The sequence below is a fragment of the Boleophthalmus pectinirostris genome, unplaced genomic scaffold, assembly GCF_026225935.1.
Source record: "Boleophthalmus pectinirostris isolate CB_2022bp ecotype Guang Dong unplaced genomic scaffold, ASM2622593v1 HiC_scaffold_21, whole genome shotgun sequence".
Taxonomy (NCBI): Eukaryota; Metazoa; Chordata; class Actinopteri; order Gobiiformes; family Gobiidae; genus Boleophthalmus; species Boleophthalmus pectinirostris.
In genome coordinates this window covers 2,512,157-2,528,257 of record NW_026571175.1, presented here as the reverse complement: position 1 = coordinate 2,528,257, position 16,101 = coordinate 2,512,157, and the positions used below count along the sequence as shown (strand labels likewise).

The 16,101-nt window shown below is 42.5% G+C and overlaps 1 protein-coding gene across 1 annotated transcript in view; it reads right to left on the bottom strand.

The window, feature by feature from the left end:
* The window catches only part of myo1g (myosin IG), a 93,325-nt gene that overhangs the window by 50,236 nt on the left and 26,988 nt on the right, over positions 1-16,101 (bottom strand). Inside the window, exons 12-17 of the mRNA XM_055156939.1 lie at positions 14,222-14,292; positions 10,866-10,940; positions 10,356-10,488; positions 6,427-6,593; positions 5,074-5,281; positions 1,627-1,850 (exon numbers count right to left, since the gene is read on the bottom strand). Of these exons, the coding sequence (XP_055012914.1) occupies positions 1,627-1,850; positions 5,074-5,281; positions 6,427-6,593; positions 10,356-10,488; positions 10,866-10,940; positions 14,222-14,292 (878 nt within the window). The remainder of the gene's footprint in view (positions 1-1,626; positions 1,851-5,073; positions 5,282-6,426; positions 6,594-10,355; positions 10,489-10,865; positions 10,941-14,221; positions 14,293-16,101) is intronic.

The window sequence follows — 16,101 nt, the reverse complement described above, 5'->3', positions numbered from 1 at the left end:
CAGTCAGAGTCTGTGGTCTTCCTGCAGTGACCCTCACAGAGGACCAGAGCTCTGCTGCTCCTGTCAGTGTTTTTAGAGTTTGCACACAGAGCACATGTTCACACCACAACTGTTCATTTATGAAGGGAAAAGGCTGTGGTCTGAGCCCGGAATAAACAGCCATATTTGTGTTGTCATGGACAGACCATGTGTGTCTCTGGATAATCCATCTGTTAATCAAGCCCATCTGAATTCTGAGAGATTCACCAGTGACCAGACTCTCATATATGTAAAGTACTGAAGAAGTGTACCTGCTTATCTCCATGGAGAAGTGAAACTTGGTTTTCAGAATGATATGTATAAACTATCAGTTGTCCAGTTAGAATCCATGGCAAAGGAGAAATTCAATTAGTCAACTGGACAAAAGTTCAGTTTGGTCCTCCGTCCATGCAGATATAAGACAGTGTCCATCAACATTCTGACCACAACTGAAGAACCAGCTTGGATGAGCTGCAAAATGTAAATGATCAAAGTACACTTTTGTCCAGCTGACAAATTGAATTTCTCCTTTGCCACTTTCAGACTGATGAAAAATGAGCACTGTTGTTGTATCTATGAACAACAGAATCAATCTTTTGAAATGTGAAAAGTCCTGATAATGTTGTATAAGAAGAAGCTAAAACCCATGAATGCTTTGCCTAGAACGTTCCACAGTATAACACAACATAAAACTGATCTATCCTCTTGGAGAATGCTTTAAAGTTTGGTCATAACGTTCAATCTCCTTGCAGTCATGCAGGTAATGTCATCACCATCACAAATATCCCACAGTGCAGCTTTACAGTAGAGTAGGGATGGGCATGATTAGTTGATTAATCGATAATTGATCATTAAGAATTTCATCGATTACGTTAATTTTAATCGACAAACCGAATGTAGGTTGCTGTGTGTATCGTGACCAAACAGGTGTGTACATGTGTCTCTGCATCAGAAGGAGCGAGACACAAACAGTGGGTCAGTCTGTAACGTACCGAAGCACAAATGTGTGATTTAACGATGATTTGGACAAGAAATTCCACACTTTCCGTTGTGTTCGGGACAAGTGTGAGTCCATGTGCACAAAGCAGCACATATGTTTCTGTGTCCAGTGGGAAAAATCTTTGCCAGGTGAGAGTCGCACAATGTGGATGACGAGTCCCCACCTCCCTCCCCCCGTACGGTGTCCTGGTTTTGACAAACGTAAATCTGGTCACACTAACCTGTATTCACCTGAGTCATGTCTTTTAATTCAACAGAAATTGACCACATCAGTGACACAAGAGCTGGAGTTTTATCTTTGCTTAGTTTATGCAAATTAGTGATGTGGTTTTAAGTTTCATTTCTGTGAGAGTTGCACAAATCTGAATTAAACACATTATAATGTCAAACGGGCTGATGTGACTCTAGAGTGGTTACGGTTTATATGTCGTAAAGTTGAATTTATTTCTGCAGATTAGTAGTGCAGATAGTAATAATAATGATGATCATTTTACTATAAAAAAACGTTAATGATTCATCGATAATCGATCGTTAATTCTTCCGACGAATCGATTAAGAAAATTTCATCGAATGCCCGTCCCTACAGTAGAGTATACGTCCTGCTCTCACCTCTTGTACAGGATGACAGTGAGATTGTGGAATCGATTCAGAGCTGCCGGGGGCTCGGGCCACACTAAGCTCCGCCCGTAGTCGCTCATACTCCGCACGTTCATGAAGAGTCGCTCCAGCTCCCAGAAGTGCGCCTTCAGTTTGTAGCGTTTGTAATAGCGCATGATGCAGTAAATAGCCCTCATTCTACGACAGCGCATCCGGGCCAGAGCTCCACGCCACACCTGAGGAACAACACACACACAGAGGGTTAGTCCTGGTTTAGTCCTGGTTTAGTCCTGGTCTGAGATAGTCCTGGTTAAGACCTCATTGGTACTAGTCAGTTTGGTTGGTGTTGGTGAAGCTTTTTGTATTTTATTCTCACAGAAAACTAATATGGCAGTTATTATTATAGAAGCACAAACAGCTTTAGTGTTGAGGATTTTGCACGACCCCAAATTGCGTTTAAAGAGTTGGCGCATTGTGGACTTTTTCAGCCCAGAGTCCGTGACCCTCCAAAAAATCTGGCCTTCAAGAAATTTTGTGAATAGACCTGTTCTAGAAATTGATGAAGTTGTAAACTTCGATGGAGGGCAAGGGCCTGTATAACTTTAGGAAATTCACTGTTTTTAAAGAAATCTCCAAACTTCTGATCCACAATTTTTTCTCGATCTCATTCTTTGTTTGGAATCTCCCCCACAAACTTGTTATTTTAATATTTTCACTTTAATATTTTTCAGCAGTCTCAGCTGATGACAATCACATCTTTGGGGTTGAATAATGGCACCTCTTTCTGAAGCGATTGTGAAAAAATTGTTTCTCTTTAACTTTTTTTTATACTTTACAGTCGTGTTGTAGACCAAGCAGACTCACTAATCAAGACCAAGACCAATACAAGACCACGGGATCCCGAGACCAGGACAAGATCAAGACCTCTGAGGGTCGAGACCGAGACAAAACCAAGACTTTTAAAGGCCGAGACTGAGACAAGACCAAGATCACGACCCATCGAGACCAAATCAAGATCATTTTGTCATTTTCTACATTTATTTGTGTTTTACAGTTATTTTGGCCCATATATATCAATGTGTTTATAAATCTATCTCTATTTGATCTTATAAATGTTCATGTAGGCATAAAATAAGCCAAGCAAACTGTACTGCAATGAAAGAGCCTTTTATGGACCCTCATCCACAGTTTAAAAACCTCTTCTTTAAGAGAACTTCCATTGGCACTTTACAGAAAACTGAAGAAAGTGAAGAAAGTTGGTGGGATTAAACCTGTTTTTTCAAGTTTGACATTCTCTTACTGGTTTTGCAGTGAGATTTACCAGCCTCTGCACATTTACCAAATGCACGTCGTGATAAATACAGATGCATTTGAGCACTTTTATTAGGCACACTTCAGTCACATGTCGTGGTAAGAAGTTCATTGCCGACAGCAGAGGCCGTAATGAAATATGATCAACCTCGTCGAGTGTCAGACCTTGAACTGAGACAAGACCCAGTCCAAGCACCTTCAAGACCGAGACAAGACAGAGTCCACGCGCCTTCAAGAATGAGACAAGACCGAGTTCAAGCGCCTTCAAGACCGAGACAAGACCGAGTCCAAGCGCCTTCAAGACCGAGACAAAACCGAGACAAGACCGAGACAAGACTGAGTCCAAGCACCTTCAAGACCGAGACAAGACCGAGTCCGTGCGCCTTCAAGACCGAGACAAGACCGAGTCAAGGACCTTCAAGACCGAGACAAGACCCAGTCCAAGTGCCTTCAAGACCGAGACAAGACCGAGTCCAAGCTCCTTCAAGACCGAGACAAGACCGAGTCCAAGCGCCTTCAAGACCGAGACAAGACCGAGTCCAAGCGACCTTCAAGACCGAGACAAGACCGAGTCCAAGCGCCTTCAAGACCGAGACAAGACCGAGTCCGTGCGCCTTCAAGACCGAGACAAGACCGAGTCCAAGCGCCTTCAAGACCGAGACAAGACCGAGTCCAAGCGCCTTCAAGACCGAGACAAGACCGAGTCCGTGCGCCTTCAAGACCGAGACAAGACCGAGTCCAAGCGCCTTCAAGACCGAGACAAGACCGAGTCCAAGCGCCTTCAAGACCGAGACAAGACCGAGTCCAAACATCTTCAAGTCCGAGACAAGACCGAGACTGTAAAAAATGGTCTCGAGATCAAGACCGATCTCAAGTAATATGACACTACTTTATAGAAGACACTGAACTTTGTGCCAGTTTCTGTTTCATGTGGATAGGCCCAGTAATTACAGATATGAACCATAAACCAGGTCAACAAATCTGCATCTGACAGTTCCACAGCAGACTCCACCTGTAAGAAAACGACGCCTGCTCTGCATAATGATTCAGCGATTTAATGTGAGCCAAACCAGGTCAGGTTAGAAAGACCCAAATCAAACCAGAGAACCAAGTGTGATTGAAAAGTCACTTCCACTTGTTTCACTGTGAGGCTCATTTTGAGTCAGACTGAACTAGAGCCTCGGTCACACACTCGTCTTTCTGCAGAGGTCTGGGTTTGTAACTGGGGCAGTGCAGAGGTAATTACAGCTCTCACCGTCGTTTCTTTTGGTGGCAGAAAAGTTTTTGAAATCGAGATGATACGGCTCCTAACGGGAACTCATTTTCAATCTGAAGGAACCGGACTGACAGGCAAGAATTTATACCACTTCTTTAAAAGAGTAGTTACAATAGTTCTGGTTTAGTTCTGGTTTAGTCCTGTTTAAGTCCTGGTTCAGTCCTGCTTTAGTTCTGGTTTAGTCCTGTTTCAGTACTGGTTTAGTCCTGGTTTAGTTCTGGTCTAGTCCTGGTTTTGTCCTGGTTTAGTCCTGATCTAGTCCTGGTCTAGTTCTGGTTTAGGCCTAGTTTCATCCCTGTTTAGTCCTGATGTAGTTCCGGTTTAGACTTATTTTAGTCCCGGTTTAGTCCTGGTTCTGTCCTGGTTTAGTCCTGGTTCAATCTTGGTTTAGTCCTGGTTTAGTTCTGGTTCAGTCCTGGTTCAGTCCTGGTTTAGTCCTGGTTTAGACCTGGTTTAGACCTGGTTTACTCCTGGTTTAGCCCTGGTTTACTCCTGGTTTAGCCCTGGTTTAGTTCTGGTTCAGTCCTGGTTTAGTCCTGGTTCAATCTTGGTTCAGTCCTGGTTGTGTCCTGGTTTAGTCCTGGTTTAGTCCTGGTTCGGTCCTGGTTGTGTCCCTGTTTAGTCCTGTCCTGGTTGAGTCCTGGTTGAGTCCTGGTTGAGTCCTGGTTGAGTCCTGGTTTAGTCCTGGTTTAGTCCTGGTTCAGTCCTGGTTGAGTCCTGGTTTAGTCCTGGTTTAGTCCTGGTTTAGTCCTGGTTCGGTCCTGGTTGTGTCCCTGTTTAGTCCTGGTTTAGTCCTGGTTTAGTCCTGGTTGAGTCCTGGTTGAGTCCTGGTTGAGTCCTGGTTGAGTCCTGGTTGAGTCCTGGTTCAGTACCTTCTGCAGAAAGAGCACGAGTATGGGGATGAGCTGGTTCCTCTCCTGCTCCAGACTGAAGAGAGATCGTGGAGAGCGCACGAACAGTTTGGTGGCTCCGTACTCCACGTCCTGCTCGAAGCCGTGCTGACACACGATGGCCTTCACCGCCTCACGGTCACTGCTCATCAGGTGGTTCGGCCACGTGTACTCACAGGTCATCTTATACCTGAGAAGAAAGAGCAAGAAGGACTGAAACAGGACTGAAACTGGACTGAAACAAGACTAAACAGGACTAAGCAGGACTGAAACAGGACTGAAACTGGACTGAAACAGGACTGAAACAGGACTGAAACAGGACTAAAGCAGGACTAAACAGGACTGAAACAGGACTGAAACAGGACTAAAGCAGGACTAAAGCAGGACTGAAACAGGACTGAACCAGGATTAAAGCAGATCTAAAGCAGGACTGAAACAGGATTGAAACAGGACTAAAGCAGGACTGAAACAAGACTGAAACCAGATTAAAGCAGGACTGAAACAGGACTGAACCAGGACTAAAGCAGGACTGAAACAAGACTGAAACCAGATTAAAGCAGGACTGAACCAGGATTAAAGCAGGACTGAAACAGGACTGAACCAGGATTAAAGCAGGACTAAAGCAGGACTGAAACAGGACTAAAACAGGACTAAAGCAGGACTGAAACAGGACTGAACCAGGATTAAAGCAGGACTGAAACAGGACTGAACCAGGATTAAAGCAGGACTAAAGCAGGACTGAAACAGGACTGAAACAGGACTAAAGCAGGACTGAAACGGGACTAAAGTAAGACTGGAACAGGACTGAAACAGGACTAAAACGGGACTAAAACAGGACTAAAACAGAACTGAAACAGGACTACAGCAGGACTAAAGCAGTACTGAACTAATCCAGTAATCCAGGACTAAATCAGGATTAACCTAGGGCTAAAACAAAACTAAACAACAATTCATCTTATACCCGCAAAGAGAGAGATCTAAGATGTAAACCAGGACTGAACCAGGTCTAAACCAGGATTAAACAATGTCTAAATCAGGATTAAAACAGGACTAAACCAGAACTAAACCAGGAATAAACCAGGACTAAGCCAGGATTAAGTGTATGCTCTTATACATGATTGAAAATGAAAGGTCTAACTCAGGACCAAACAAGAACTAAACCAAGAGTAAACCAGGTCTAAGTCAGAACTAAACCTCCTTATACCTGAGAACAGACACATATGGAAGTTTTGATTCTAAAATTGCTGAAACTATCAAATATAAACACAATGCTAGTGCTGATCAGTTCTAATTCTCTTGGCAATAAAACCACACGCACATATATTTCTCACTGACCTCTGCAGAAACCTCTCGTAGGGCTGTCTGTAGGCGAACCCTGCTCTCCGCACCATCACGTTCTCCAGCAGACCCAAGTACGCCACCTGGTGTTTGCAGCGAGCGTCGTCGAAGATCACGGAGGACTTGACCTCGTTGGGTTTAATACAGCGCACGTAGTAAGGCTCCTGTGGAAGAAAACGTGAAAAGTGAACACGAAAGTCAAATATCTTGGTTTGGTGAAGAGTCGTTTGGTAGAATGAAGTTTCCTCATCAAATATCAGTGTTGTGTTCACTTCACGGTTGGAAAACAGCACATCAAATTGGGACTGAATCCACATTTAAAACTTCCCTAAACCAGAACTAAACCTGGACTAGAGCAGAACTAAACCAAGTCTATATTAGGGCTGAACTGGGATTTAAAGCTGCACTGTGTAACGTTTTGATTGGAGGTCAGTCACTTGCTTGTTTCTATGGAGATGTCATTGCGCTGCCTGGAAAGTTCCACAGTGTGTACTTTATATTTATTCAATTACAGGTGGTTTTACGGCTCAAAAATACCTAGAAAAACTGTTATTTTGACTGTAAGCGGAGTCGCCTCTTCACAGATCTGACCTGTAACTACTGCTGGGGAGTAACAGATTACATGTACCGGAGTTAAGTAATCAGAGTACAAATTATGAGTGACTGTATTCAGTTACAGTTACTGTTTCAGTGAGTGGTAATTGGATTACAGTTACTTTGTTGAAATAAATGGATTACACAGCGGTAATTTCCTGTTTTCACATTATTTTTATTTTATTTTATTATTATTAGGGGTGTCAAATTATCGCGTTAATTGCGATTAATTAATTACAGTCATATTTAGCGCGTTATGTTTTTTAATCGCGTTAATCTCATTTTTAATCTCTTTACTGTTTCTGTATGCGAGTTGCTTTATTATAAAACCTGTTTTTATGTGTTGTTGGGACAACAACACACACACAAAACACATTTATACATTTTTTTATTTTGGTAATTCCACTCATTGCCGGAAACCCACACAAAACGCGAGCAGTAAGAGCGATGTAAACGTCATGTTCACGTTGGCGGCGTCAGTCGCACAGTGGACGAGGTGGAAGAGCCAGTAGAACAGAACCAGCAGTGCACAAATTATTCTCCCGACGTGAAATATAAAAGAAAATAACAAATATAATATCGGCTACAATTTAAATGTCATTGGTGAAAACAACCTGCATAGACTCATGATGTCTGCACTACTGTCCTATACACAAACACACACACACACACACACACACACACACACACACACACACACACACACAAACACACACAAACACACACAAACACACACACAAACACACACACACTTCATCATCGTCATTAACCTGAGAACGCGCGGACCACGTTTCCTTCCGTAGTTACTGCGCGGACACCGACGTGCTCCCGTGAGCCGCGTGTGGATCGTGTTTTCTCGCGTACGCGGCGTAAACCGAGCTTCCTCCTGTGCGCCTCTAAACCAGAACTAACACCAAGACTAAAACCAGGACTAATCCAGTCCAGGACTAAACCAGGTCTAAACCAGGACTAAACCAGAACTAAACCAGAACTAAAACCAGAACTAAAACCAGGTCTAAACCAGGTCTAAACCAGGACTAAACCAGAACTAACACCAGGACTAAACTAGGACTAAAGCAGGTCTAAACCAGGACTAAAACCAGTGATCTCATATATAAAGCATTTCTCTATCAATAATATTTTTAATATGGTTAAGGAAAGACTGGACTTTTTATTGTCTTTAAGTAGACAAAAGTTATTATGTTCAGATTTCCTCGTCTTTGCTACTTTACAGCAAACAGTTTCTTATTCATGGAGACTTGGGCTCAACAGACCAATTTGGAGAGATTTGTTAAACAATAAATGACTTTATAAAGTCACTTTTTTTGTTCTATATCAGTCTTTTGATCTGCCACAATAATGTAATAATGAATTTAAATGAAAATACCTCAAACTTGAAGGCTTTTCTCAGCAATTTTTAGGTGAGATTAAAATGAGATTAATTAGATTAATTAATTACAGATCATAATTAATTAATCTCTCAAAATTTTTTTAATCGCATGACAGCACTAATTATTATTATTATTATTATTATTATTATTATTTTTATTTTTAATTTTTTTTGGTAATTCCACTCATTGCTGGAAACTAAACCAGGTCTAAACCAGGACTAAATCAGGACTAAAACCAGGTCTAAACCAGGACTAAACCAGGACTAAAACCAGGTCTAAACTAGATTTAAACCAGGTCTAAACCAGGACTAAACCAGGACTAAAACCAGGTCTAAACTAGATCTAAACCAGGACTAAAACAAGATTTAACAGGACTAAATCATGCTGCGTGGACATGTCTCCTCCTCTTCTATCAATAATATTTTTAATACGGTTAAGTATCCTCGTCTTTGCTTCTCTACAAATCAAGTAATCCAAAGTATTCAGATTACGTTACTCACTTTAAGTAATTTAATAGATTACGTTACAAACTACATTTTGGGGTATGTAATCTGTAATCTGTAGGGGAATACATTTTAAAAGTCACCTTCCCAACACTGCCTGTAACTAAAGCCAGGTGTACACTGTGCGACTTTTAGCCCTTTTTGAGCCGATTTTTCACTTGTGTGTGTGTGTTTTGGGATTGGGCCGAGTTTTGTCTTAATCGTGTGTGGTGCTTGGTAAACATGGGTTAACGAGAACTGATTAGTACCTCATGACCAGCTCCCGCTCTCGGCAATCGTAGGTCACAGGAATATCAAACCTGTTTGAAATCCAGTTGCCTCTCGTGAGGGTTTCTGTTGAAGTAGTTCCACGAGCTGTGAACTTTAAACGCTGTGATTTGGTCGTGCAGTTTGAGCTGGGGCTGAGTGAAACCACCGAAAATATCACACAGTGTACGTCCAGCATTAGTCTGGTTTGGGCTCCAGGAAAATAGAAAGGTTCAGTACTGAGAAACATTCTAGAAAAGCAATACTCTCCTTGAAGAAAAGCTTTGATTAACCCTCCACCAAAAAGTTACACAGTCCAGCTTTAAAGTAAATTGAATAATGTGGAGCAGAAAATCAGATGTCACCACTCTCTAGAAATGCTGGCTCAGGTCATGGACTGTAGATATAAAAGGACATGGACCCGCTGGCTGTCACATTCCCAATTGGAAGTGAGCATGTGCAAGTTTATGGCTCCACTGACTCTGGCTCTTTACTTTCTATTGAAAAACTGTAGCTCCTCTGTCTGTAACTGTCAATCTCCTCTTTTTAGTTTTACATCTTCATTTAACCCACTCTACATGATCCTGGACTTTTTAGGTGTTGTGCATTGGTGTGTGTGTATGGGACCTTGTGTATGTTTTGGTGTGTATGGGACCTTGTGTGTTTTGCTGTGTGTGTATGGGACCTTGTGTGTTTTTGTGTGTGTATATCTGAGCTTGCGTATGATTTGGTGTGTGTGTTTTGCTGTGTGTGTATGGGACCTTGTGTGTGTTTTGGTGTGTGTTTTGCTATGTGTGTATGGGACCTTGTGTGTGTTTTTGGTGTGTATGGGACCTTGTGTGTGTTTTGCTGTGTGTGTATGGGACCTTGTGTGTGTTTTGGTGTGTGTTTTGCTATGTGTGTATGGGACCTTGTGTGTGTTTTGGTGTGTATGGGACCTTGTGTGTGTTTTGCTATGTGTGTATTGGACCTTGTGTGTGTTTTGGTGTGTATGGGACCTTGTGTGTGTTTTGCTGTGTGTGTATGGGACCTTGTGTGGTTTTTGTGTGTGTATATCTGAGCTTGCGTATGATTTGGTGTGTGTGTGTGTGGGACCTTGCGTTTGTTTTGGTGTGTGTGTGTGTTTTTGCTGTGTGTGTATGGGACCTTGTATGTGTTTTGATGTGGGTGTGTTTTAGTGTGTGTATAGGACCTTGCAGGCGAGTTTGTGGACCAGGGCGATGATGGAGTTCTTGAAGAGCGTGGCGGCGGTCTGGGGGCGTTTGGTGACCTCGGTGATGCTCATCTGACCGTCAGGCCACATCTGCTGCAGCACAGAGTTTGAACTGAAGGGGGCGACAGAGGAACAACATAAGAACATTTTTTTGTTATTTTTGTTGTTATGTTACATGTTGCGTTTTAATAAAAGTTAATATTAGCATTAGCACTAACACAAAGACATCTCTTTTTGTATTTGCATGTGTATTTGTATCAGACACTCCCTGATCTGTCAGGGTTTAGTGACAGTGCCAAGACTTCATGGACTTGACATGACTGTGGAAAAGGCCTGGTGGAGCCTGGCGGGGCCTGGCGGGGCCTGGCGGGGCCTGGCGGGGCCTGGCGGGGCCTGGCGGGGCCTGGCGGGGCCTGGCGGGGCCTGGTGAAGCCTCTGATGTGCGCAGAGCCTGAGGGACGGAGTTAAGTTTATGTTGACATGTTTCACCTGTTGAACATGAGGCGTTTGAAATCCTGAAAGAGCAGATCTTTGTTTTTGTCCAAGAATCCTTCAATGGAATATCTGTAAGAGAGAGAGAGGAGATGGTCATTTCACTAATGAGAAGAGTGTATGAGTGTATTTACAGCTTAGTCATAGATTCATATTATTATAATCATTTGGTTGAGTGTTTGTCCAGTAATCAGAGGGTTGCCGGTTTCAGCCTCTCTCATGCACATAATTAAAAGATACAGTGTGTAACTTTCTGGAAGTGGCATGTCACCTGTATGATTCCATGGAAACAAAGTTAAAACCATACTCCATTCTCTATGAAGATAAGGTTTATGTCATACTGTGGAATATTACAGCCAAAGGAACAGTGTCTCCAGTAGGGATGGGCATGATTAATCGATTAATCGATAATGTATCATTAAGAATTCCATCGATTATGTTCATTTTAATCGACAAACAGAATGTAGGTTGCTGTGTGTAGTGTGACCAAACAGGTGTGTACATGTGTCTCTGCATCAGAAGGAGTGAGACAGAAACAGTGGGTCAGTCTGCAACGTACCGAAGCACAAATGTGGATTTAACAATGATTTGTACAAGAAAATCCACACTTTCTGTTCCGGTTGGGACAAGTGTGAGTCCATGTGCACAGTATATAAAGCAGCACATATGTTTCTGTGTCCAGTGGGAAGAAGTTTTGCCAGGTGAGAGTCGCACAATGTCGATGACGAGTCCCCACCTCCCTCCCCCCGTACGCTGTCCTGGTTTTGACAAACGCACATATGGTCACACTAACCTGTATTCACCTGAGTCATGTACTTTTAATCCGACAGAAATTGAACCACATCAGCGACACAAGAGCTGTAGTTTTATCTTCTCTTAGTTTATGCAAATTAGCAATGCGGTTTTAAGTTTTGTTTCTGTGAGAGTTGCACAAAACTGAATTAAACACATTATAATGTCAAACGGGCTGATGTGGCTCTAGAGTGGTTACGGTTTATATGTGGAAAAGTTGAATTTATTTCTGCAGATTAGTGCAGATAGTAATAATAATGATGATCATTTTAATATAAAAACGTTAATGATTAATCGATAATCGATCGTTAATTCTTCCGACAATCGATTAAGAAAATTTCATCGAATGCCCGTCCCTAGTCTCCAGACAAGCAGGAGTAGTCAGGTTTGTGGAGATGAGAGCTCGCTCTCAGTGAGGACATTGTTCAGTGCAATAAAATGATCGCATTTTGGTTTAGACATGTCCAAATTAAGATAGTAATGAATTCCTAATAATCCATACAAAAGTAACTTAAAGTACATAATATGACAGAGTAGAGTACTTTGTCAGCATTCTCAGCACAAATGAGGCTGTGTGGAGTCTGTGTCCAACACTCATGCCAAGGAGATTTTGGCACGTTCCATTTAAGAACACTGAAACATGATTTGGTTTGGTCAGACAGGTTCACAACACAGAGCTATTAACTTTCATCTTTCCATTGTTTAGTCACGTGATGTCTGGTTTGATTCCCATCTGTAGACACAGACAGATGTGGTCACCTGACCAGAATACTGCCATCTGATTGGACAGAAGACAGGCAGTAAGAGCAAGAGAGGTTAGAGGAGACAGGCTGGATTACAGCACCAGGACGAACAATTCTAAACCTGCCTGATACGTAACCAGGAAGTAACACACATTAAACAGCAGCAGGGGAGAAGGTCAGAGGAGCAGAGGGGAGGAGGAGAGGAGAGAGGAGGAGAGGAGCAGAGGAGAGGAGGAGAGGAGAGAGAGAGGAGGAGAGGAGAGGAGAGAGGAGAGAGGAGGAGAGGAGAGGAGGAGAGGAGAGGAGGAGGAGAGGAGAGGAGGAGGAGAGGAGAGAGGAGAGAGGAGGAGAGGAGTCAGAGGAGAGGAGCAGAGGAGAGGGTCAGAGGAGAGAGAGGAGAGGAGAGGAGGAGAGGAGCAGAGGAGAGGAGGAGCAGAGGAGAGGAGGAGAGGAGAGGAGGAGAGGAGCAGAGGAGAGGAGGAGAGGAGCAGAGAAAGAGAGGGTCAGAGGAGAGGAGGAGAGGAGAGGAGGAGCAGAGGAGAGGAGAGGAGAGGAGGAGAGGAGAGGGTCAGAGGAGTAGAGGAGAGGAGGAGAGGAGCAGAGGAGAGGAGCAGAGGAGAGGGTCAGAAGAGCAGAGGAGGAGAGATAAAAGTAAAGAGAAGTGCATTGAGGACGTTTATATAACTGCACTGGTTAAAGTGCTGTGTGCACAGAAGTTTCAGACGGCAGGGAATAAACCAGGACAGGTACAAAAGGAGAGAGGGAGATAGAGAGAGAGAGAGGGAGGAGGAAAAGAAAAAGCAGCATGAGAGAGAGAGACTAAAGTAAGACAGAGGGAAAGAACAGAGCTGACTTATCTTGTTTAGCTTGTTGGAATGGACAGATGGACACGTGTCTTGGGTCAGGACAAACTTTAAGGCAATGTCCTGGTTTAGTCCTGGTTTAGTCCTGGTTAACTCCTTGGTCTAGTCCTGTTTTTTTCCAAGTTTAGTCCTGGTTCAGCTCTGGTTTAGTCCTAATTTACTCCCTGGTCTAGTCCTGGTTCAGTCCTGGATTAGTCCTGGTTTAGTCCTAGTTTAGCCCATAATTTACTCCTGGTTAAGTCCTGGTTTAGTCCTGGTTTAGCTCATGATTTTCACCAGGTTTAGTCCCTGGTTTAGTCCTGGTTTACATCTTGATTTAGTCCTGGTTCAGTCCTGGTTCAATCCTGGTTTACTCGATGGTTTAGTCCTGGTTTAGTCCTGGTTAAGTCCCGGTTCAGTCATGGTTTAGTCCTGGTTTGGACCTGATTTAGTCCTGGTTTAGTCCGGGTTTGGACCTGATTTAGTCCCGGTTTAGTCCGGGTTTGGATCTGTTTTAGTCCTGGTTTAGTCCGGGTTTACTCCTTGGTCTAGTCCTGTTTTTTTCCTGGTTTAGTCCTAGTTCAGCTCTGGTTCAACCCTGGTTTACTCCTGATTTACTCCCTGGTTCAGTCCTGGTTTAGTCTTGGTTCAGTCCTGGTTTAGTCTTGGTTTAGTCCTGGTTTAGTCTTGGTTCAGTCCTGGTTTAGTCTTGGTTTAGTCCTGGTTTAGTCCATCCATGACATCTGAAGGTCTATACAAGTCTCAGGGTCTAAACTCATAATAGAATTACTTTTCCAGTCCCACTGTCTAAAACATTTAAAACATCGTCCACAGAAAACAGAAGAGCACTTGGAGCTTCCTAAATCTGTCTGCAGTAAATAAAGAAACCAAGAGACCGCCCTGTGACCTTTGACCCAGATTTTTCTGTCATGAAACGTGCCCAAAAGTCTGTTGTGTCTTTGAAAAACAAACTCACGTGACTTCTCCTGCGTAGTGTTGGATCCTGAAGTGCTTCTGAAACTCCATGCTCTTGTCAGATGGGTTCAGCTGGCAAAAAAAGAAATAAATCATCACAAATACACACATAATAAATAAATACATATGTTTTACTGCAAACAAACCACAGACAGTTGGAGTTTAATACACGCATCAAGAATCTCAGACTTCAGGTCATGGCGCAATGCATGTTGGGAAGGATTTTCTGAAAAAGTGAGCATCAAACCTCCATGTTTAATTTCCCAGTGGGATGTGTCTATTGACAAAGTTGATATTTTCAAGTCTTTTGAACCATATCACTGTTGTTTCTGGTTCTGATATTGTCATATTTTAGTTTTGGGATTCGGACATTGTTAATTGTGTGGTTGTTGGATCCTAACAGCGAAAAACGGCTCGAGAAATTGGTTTGCGAACTCCATAAATGCAAAAGGGAATCAGATGTGTGTGACTGCAAACCTCTGTTCAAACTGTTGCCCTTCCCAACGGAATTGAAAAATAGTGAAAGGTGAAGGGCAGGATTGAGCCACGGGAAAGACGAAAAAGGAAACATTTGACTGCCTAAATCATCCCGAGTTTGCAGTGAACATTTTGTATGTGGAGCGACAACAAGCCGGGATCCCGTTTGTTAAGTGAGAGGTGCAGAAGACAAACAGACAGAGCTCACACTTTCTTGTTCTTGTGGTTTTACAGCAACATCACGTCTTGGTCTCTTTGCAGTGGAAGGTGTTTTTTGGTGAACAGTTGGTGCCTCTCGCTTTGGCGTTGGCTTTTTAAATTCGTAACCAAGGCTGAGTGAGGGATCGGGGTTTTGCTTTGTTGTTGCTCCACATACCAAAAGTTCGCTGCAAACTCGGGATGATATAGACAGTCAAAGATGACCTTTTTCGTCCTTCCCATGGATCGATACTGCCCATCGCCTTCGCCTTTCACTATTTTTCAATTCCGTCGGGAAGAGAAACAGTTTGAACAGAGGTTTGCAGTCACACACATCTGATTCCCTTTTGCATTTATGGAGTTCGCAAACCAATTTCTCAAGCCGTTTTCCGCTGTTAGGATCCAACAACAACACAATTAACGATGTCCGAATCCCAAAGCTAAAATATGACAATATCAGAACCAGAAACAAAAGTGATATGGTTCAAAAGACTTGAAAAGATCGACTTTGTCAATAGACACATCCCACTGGGAAAACAAACATGGAGGTTTGATGCTCACTTTTTCGGAAAATCCTTCCCTATATGCATTGTGCCATGACCGGAAGTCTGAGATTCTTGATGTGTGTATTAGTATTGAGGAGTTTATGGAGAACTGCAGCAGGTATACCACAGAGGAGAATTTATCCTTGTGACACACCGCCCTCTAGTGGCACCAAACTGTAGTCAAGAGTTTCTCACACAAAACAAACAAAACACACACAAAACAAGCACATGCAACAATACGAGTGATTTCTTCATTTGGACCAAACAGGAATATTATTAGATCTAAGAGTATGTAAATGTAAATTCTAAAATAAGTAAAAAAAAATAATAATAATAATAATCAATTCAAATTTTGGATCTACAAAACTAAATTATACTTATGAGTATCCAGCTTGGCTTGGGTCAGGGAGGTAACAAAAACCAAGATGGAAAAAAAAAAGTATAAATAAAGTAATAACTTAATAAACAGGACTGTAAAAGGGTAAATTAAAACATGCTAAAATATGTACATAAAATAATCTAAACTAAGAAACAAAATAACAAGATTAACAAATAAGTTGTGTGTCAAAAAACAGATCTCGTAGGTCTAAACAAAAAAATGAGTGACTAAACTAATGGACAAATAAAATAAAACTAACAAGTGTCCCAAAATAAAGTCACG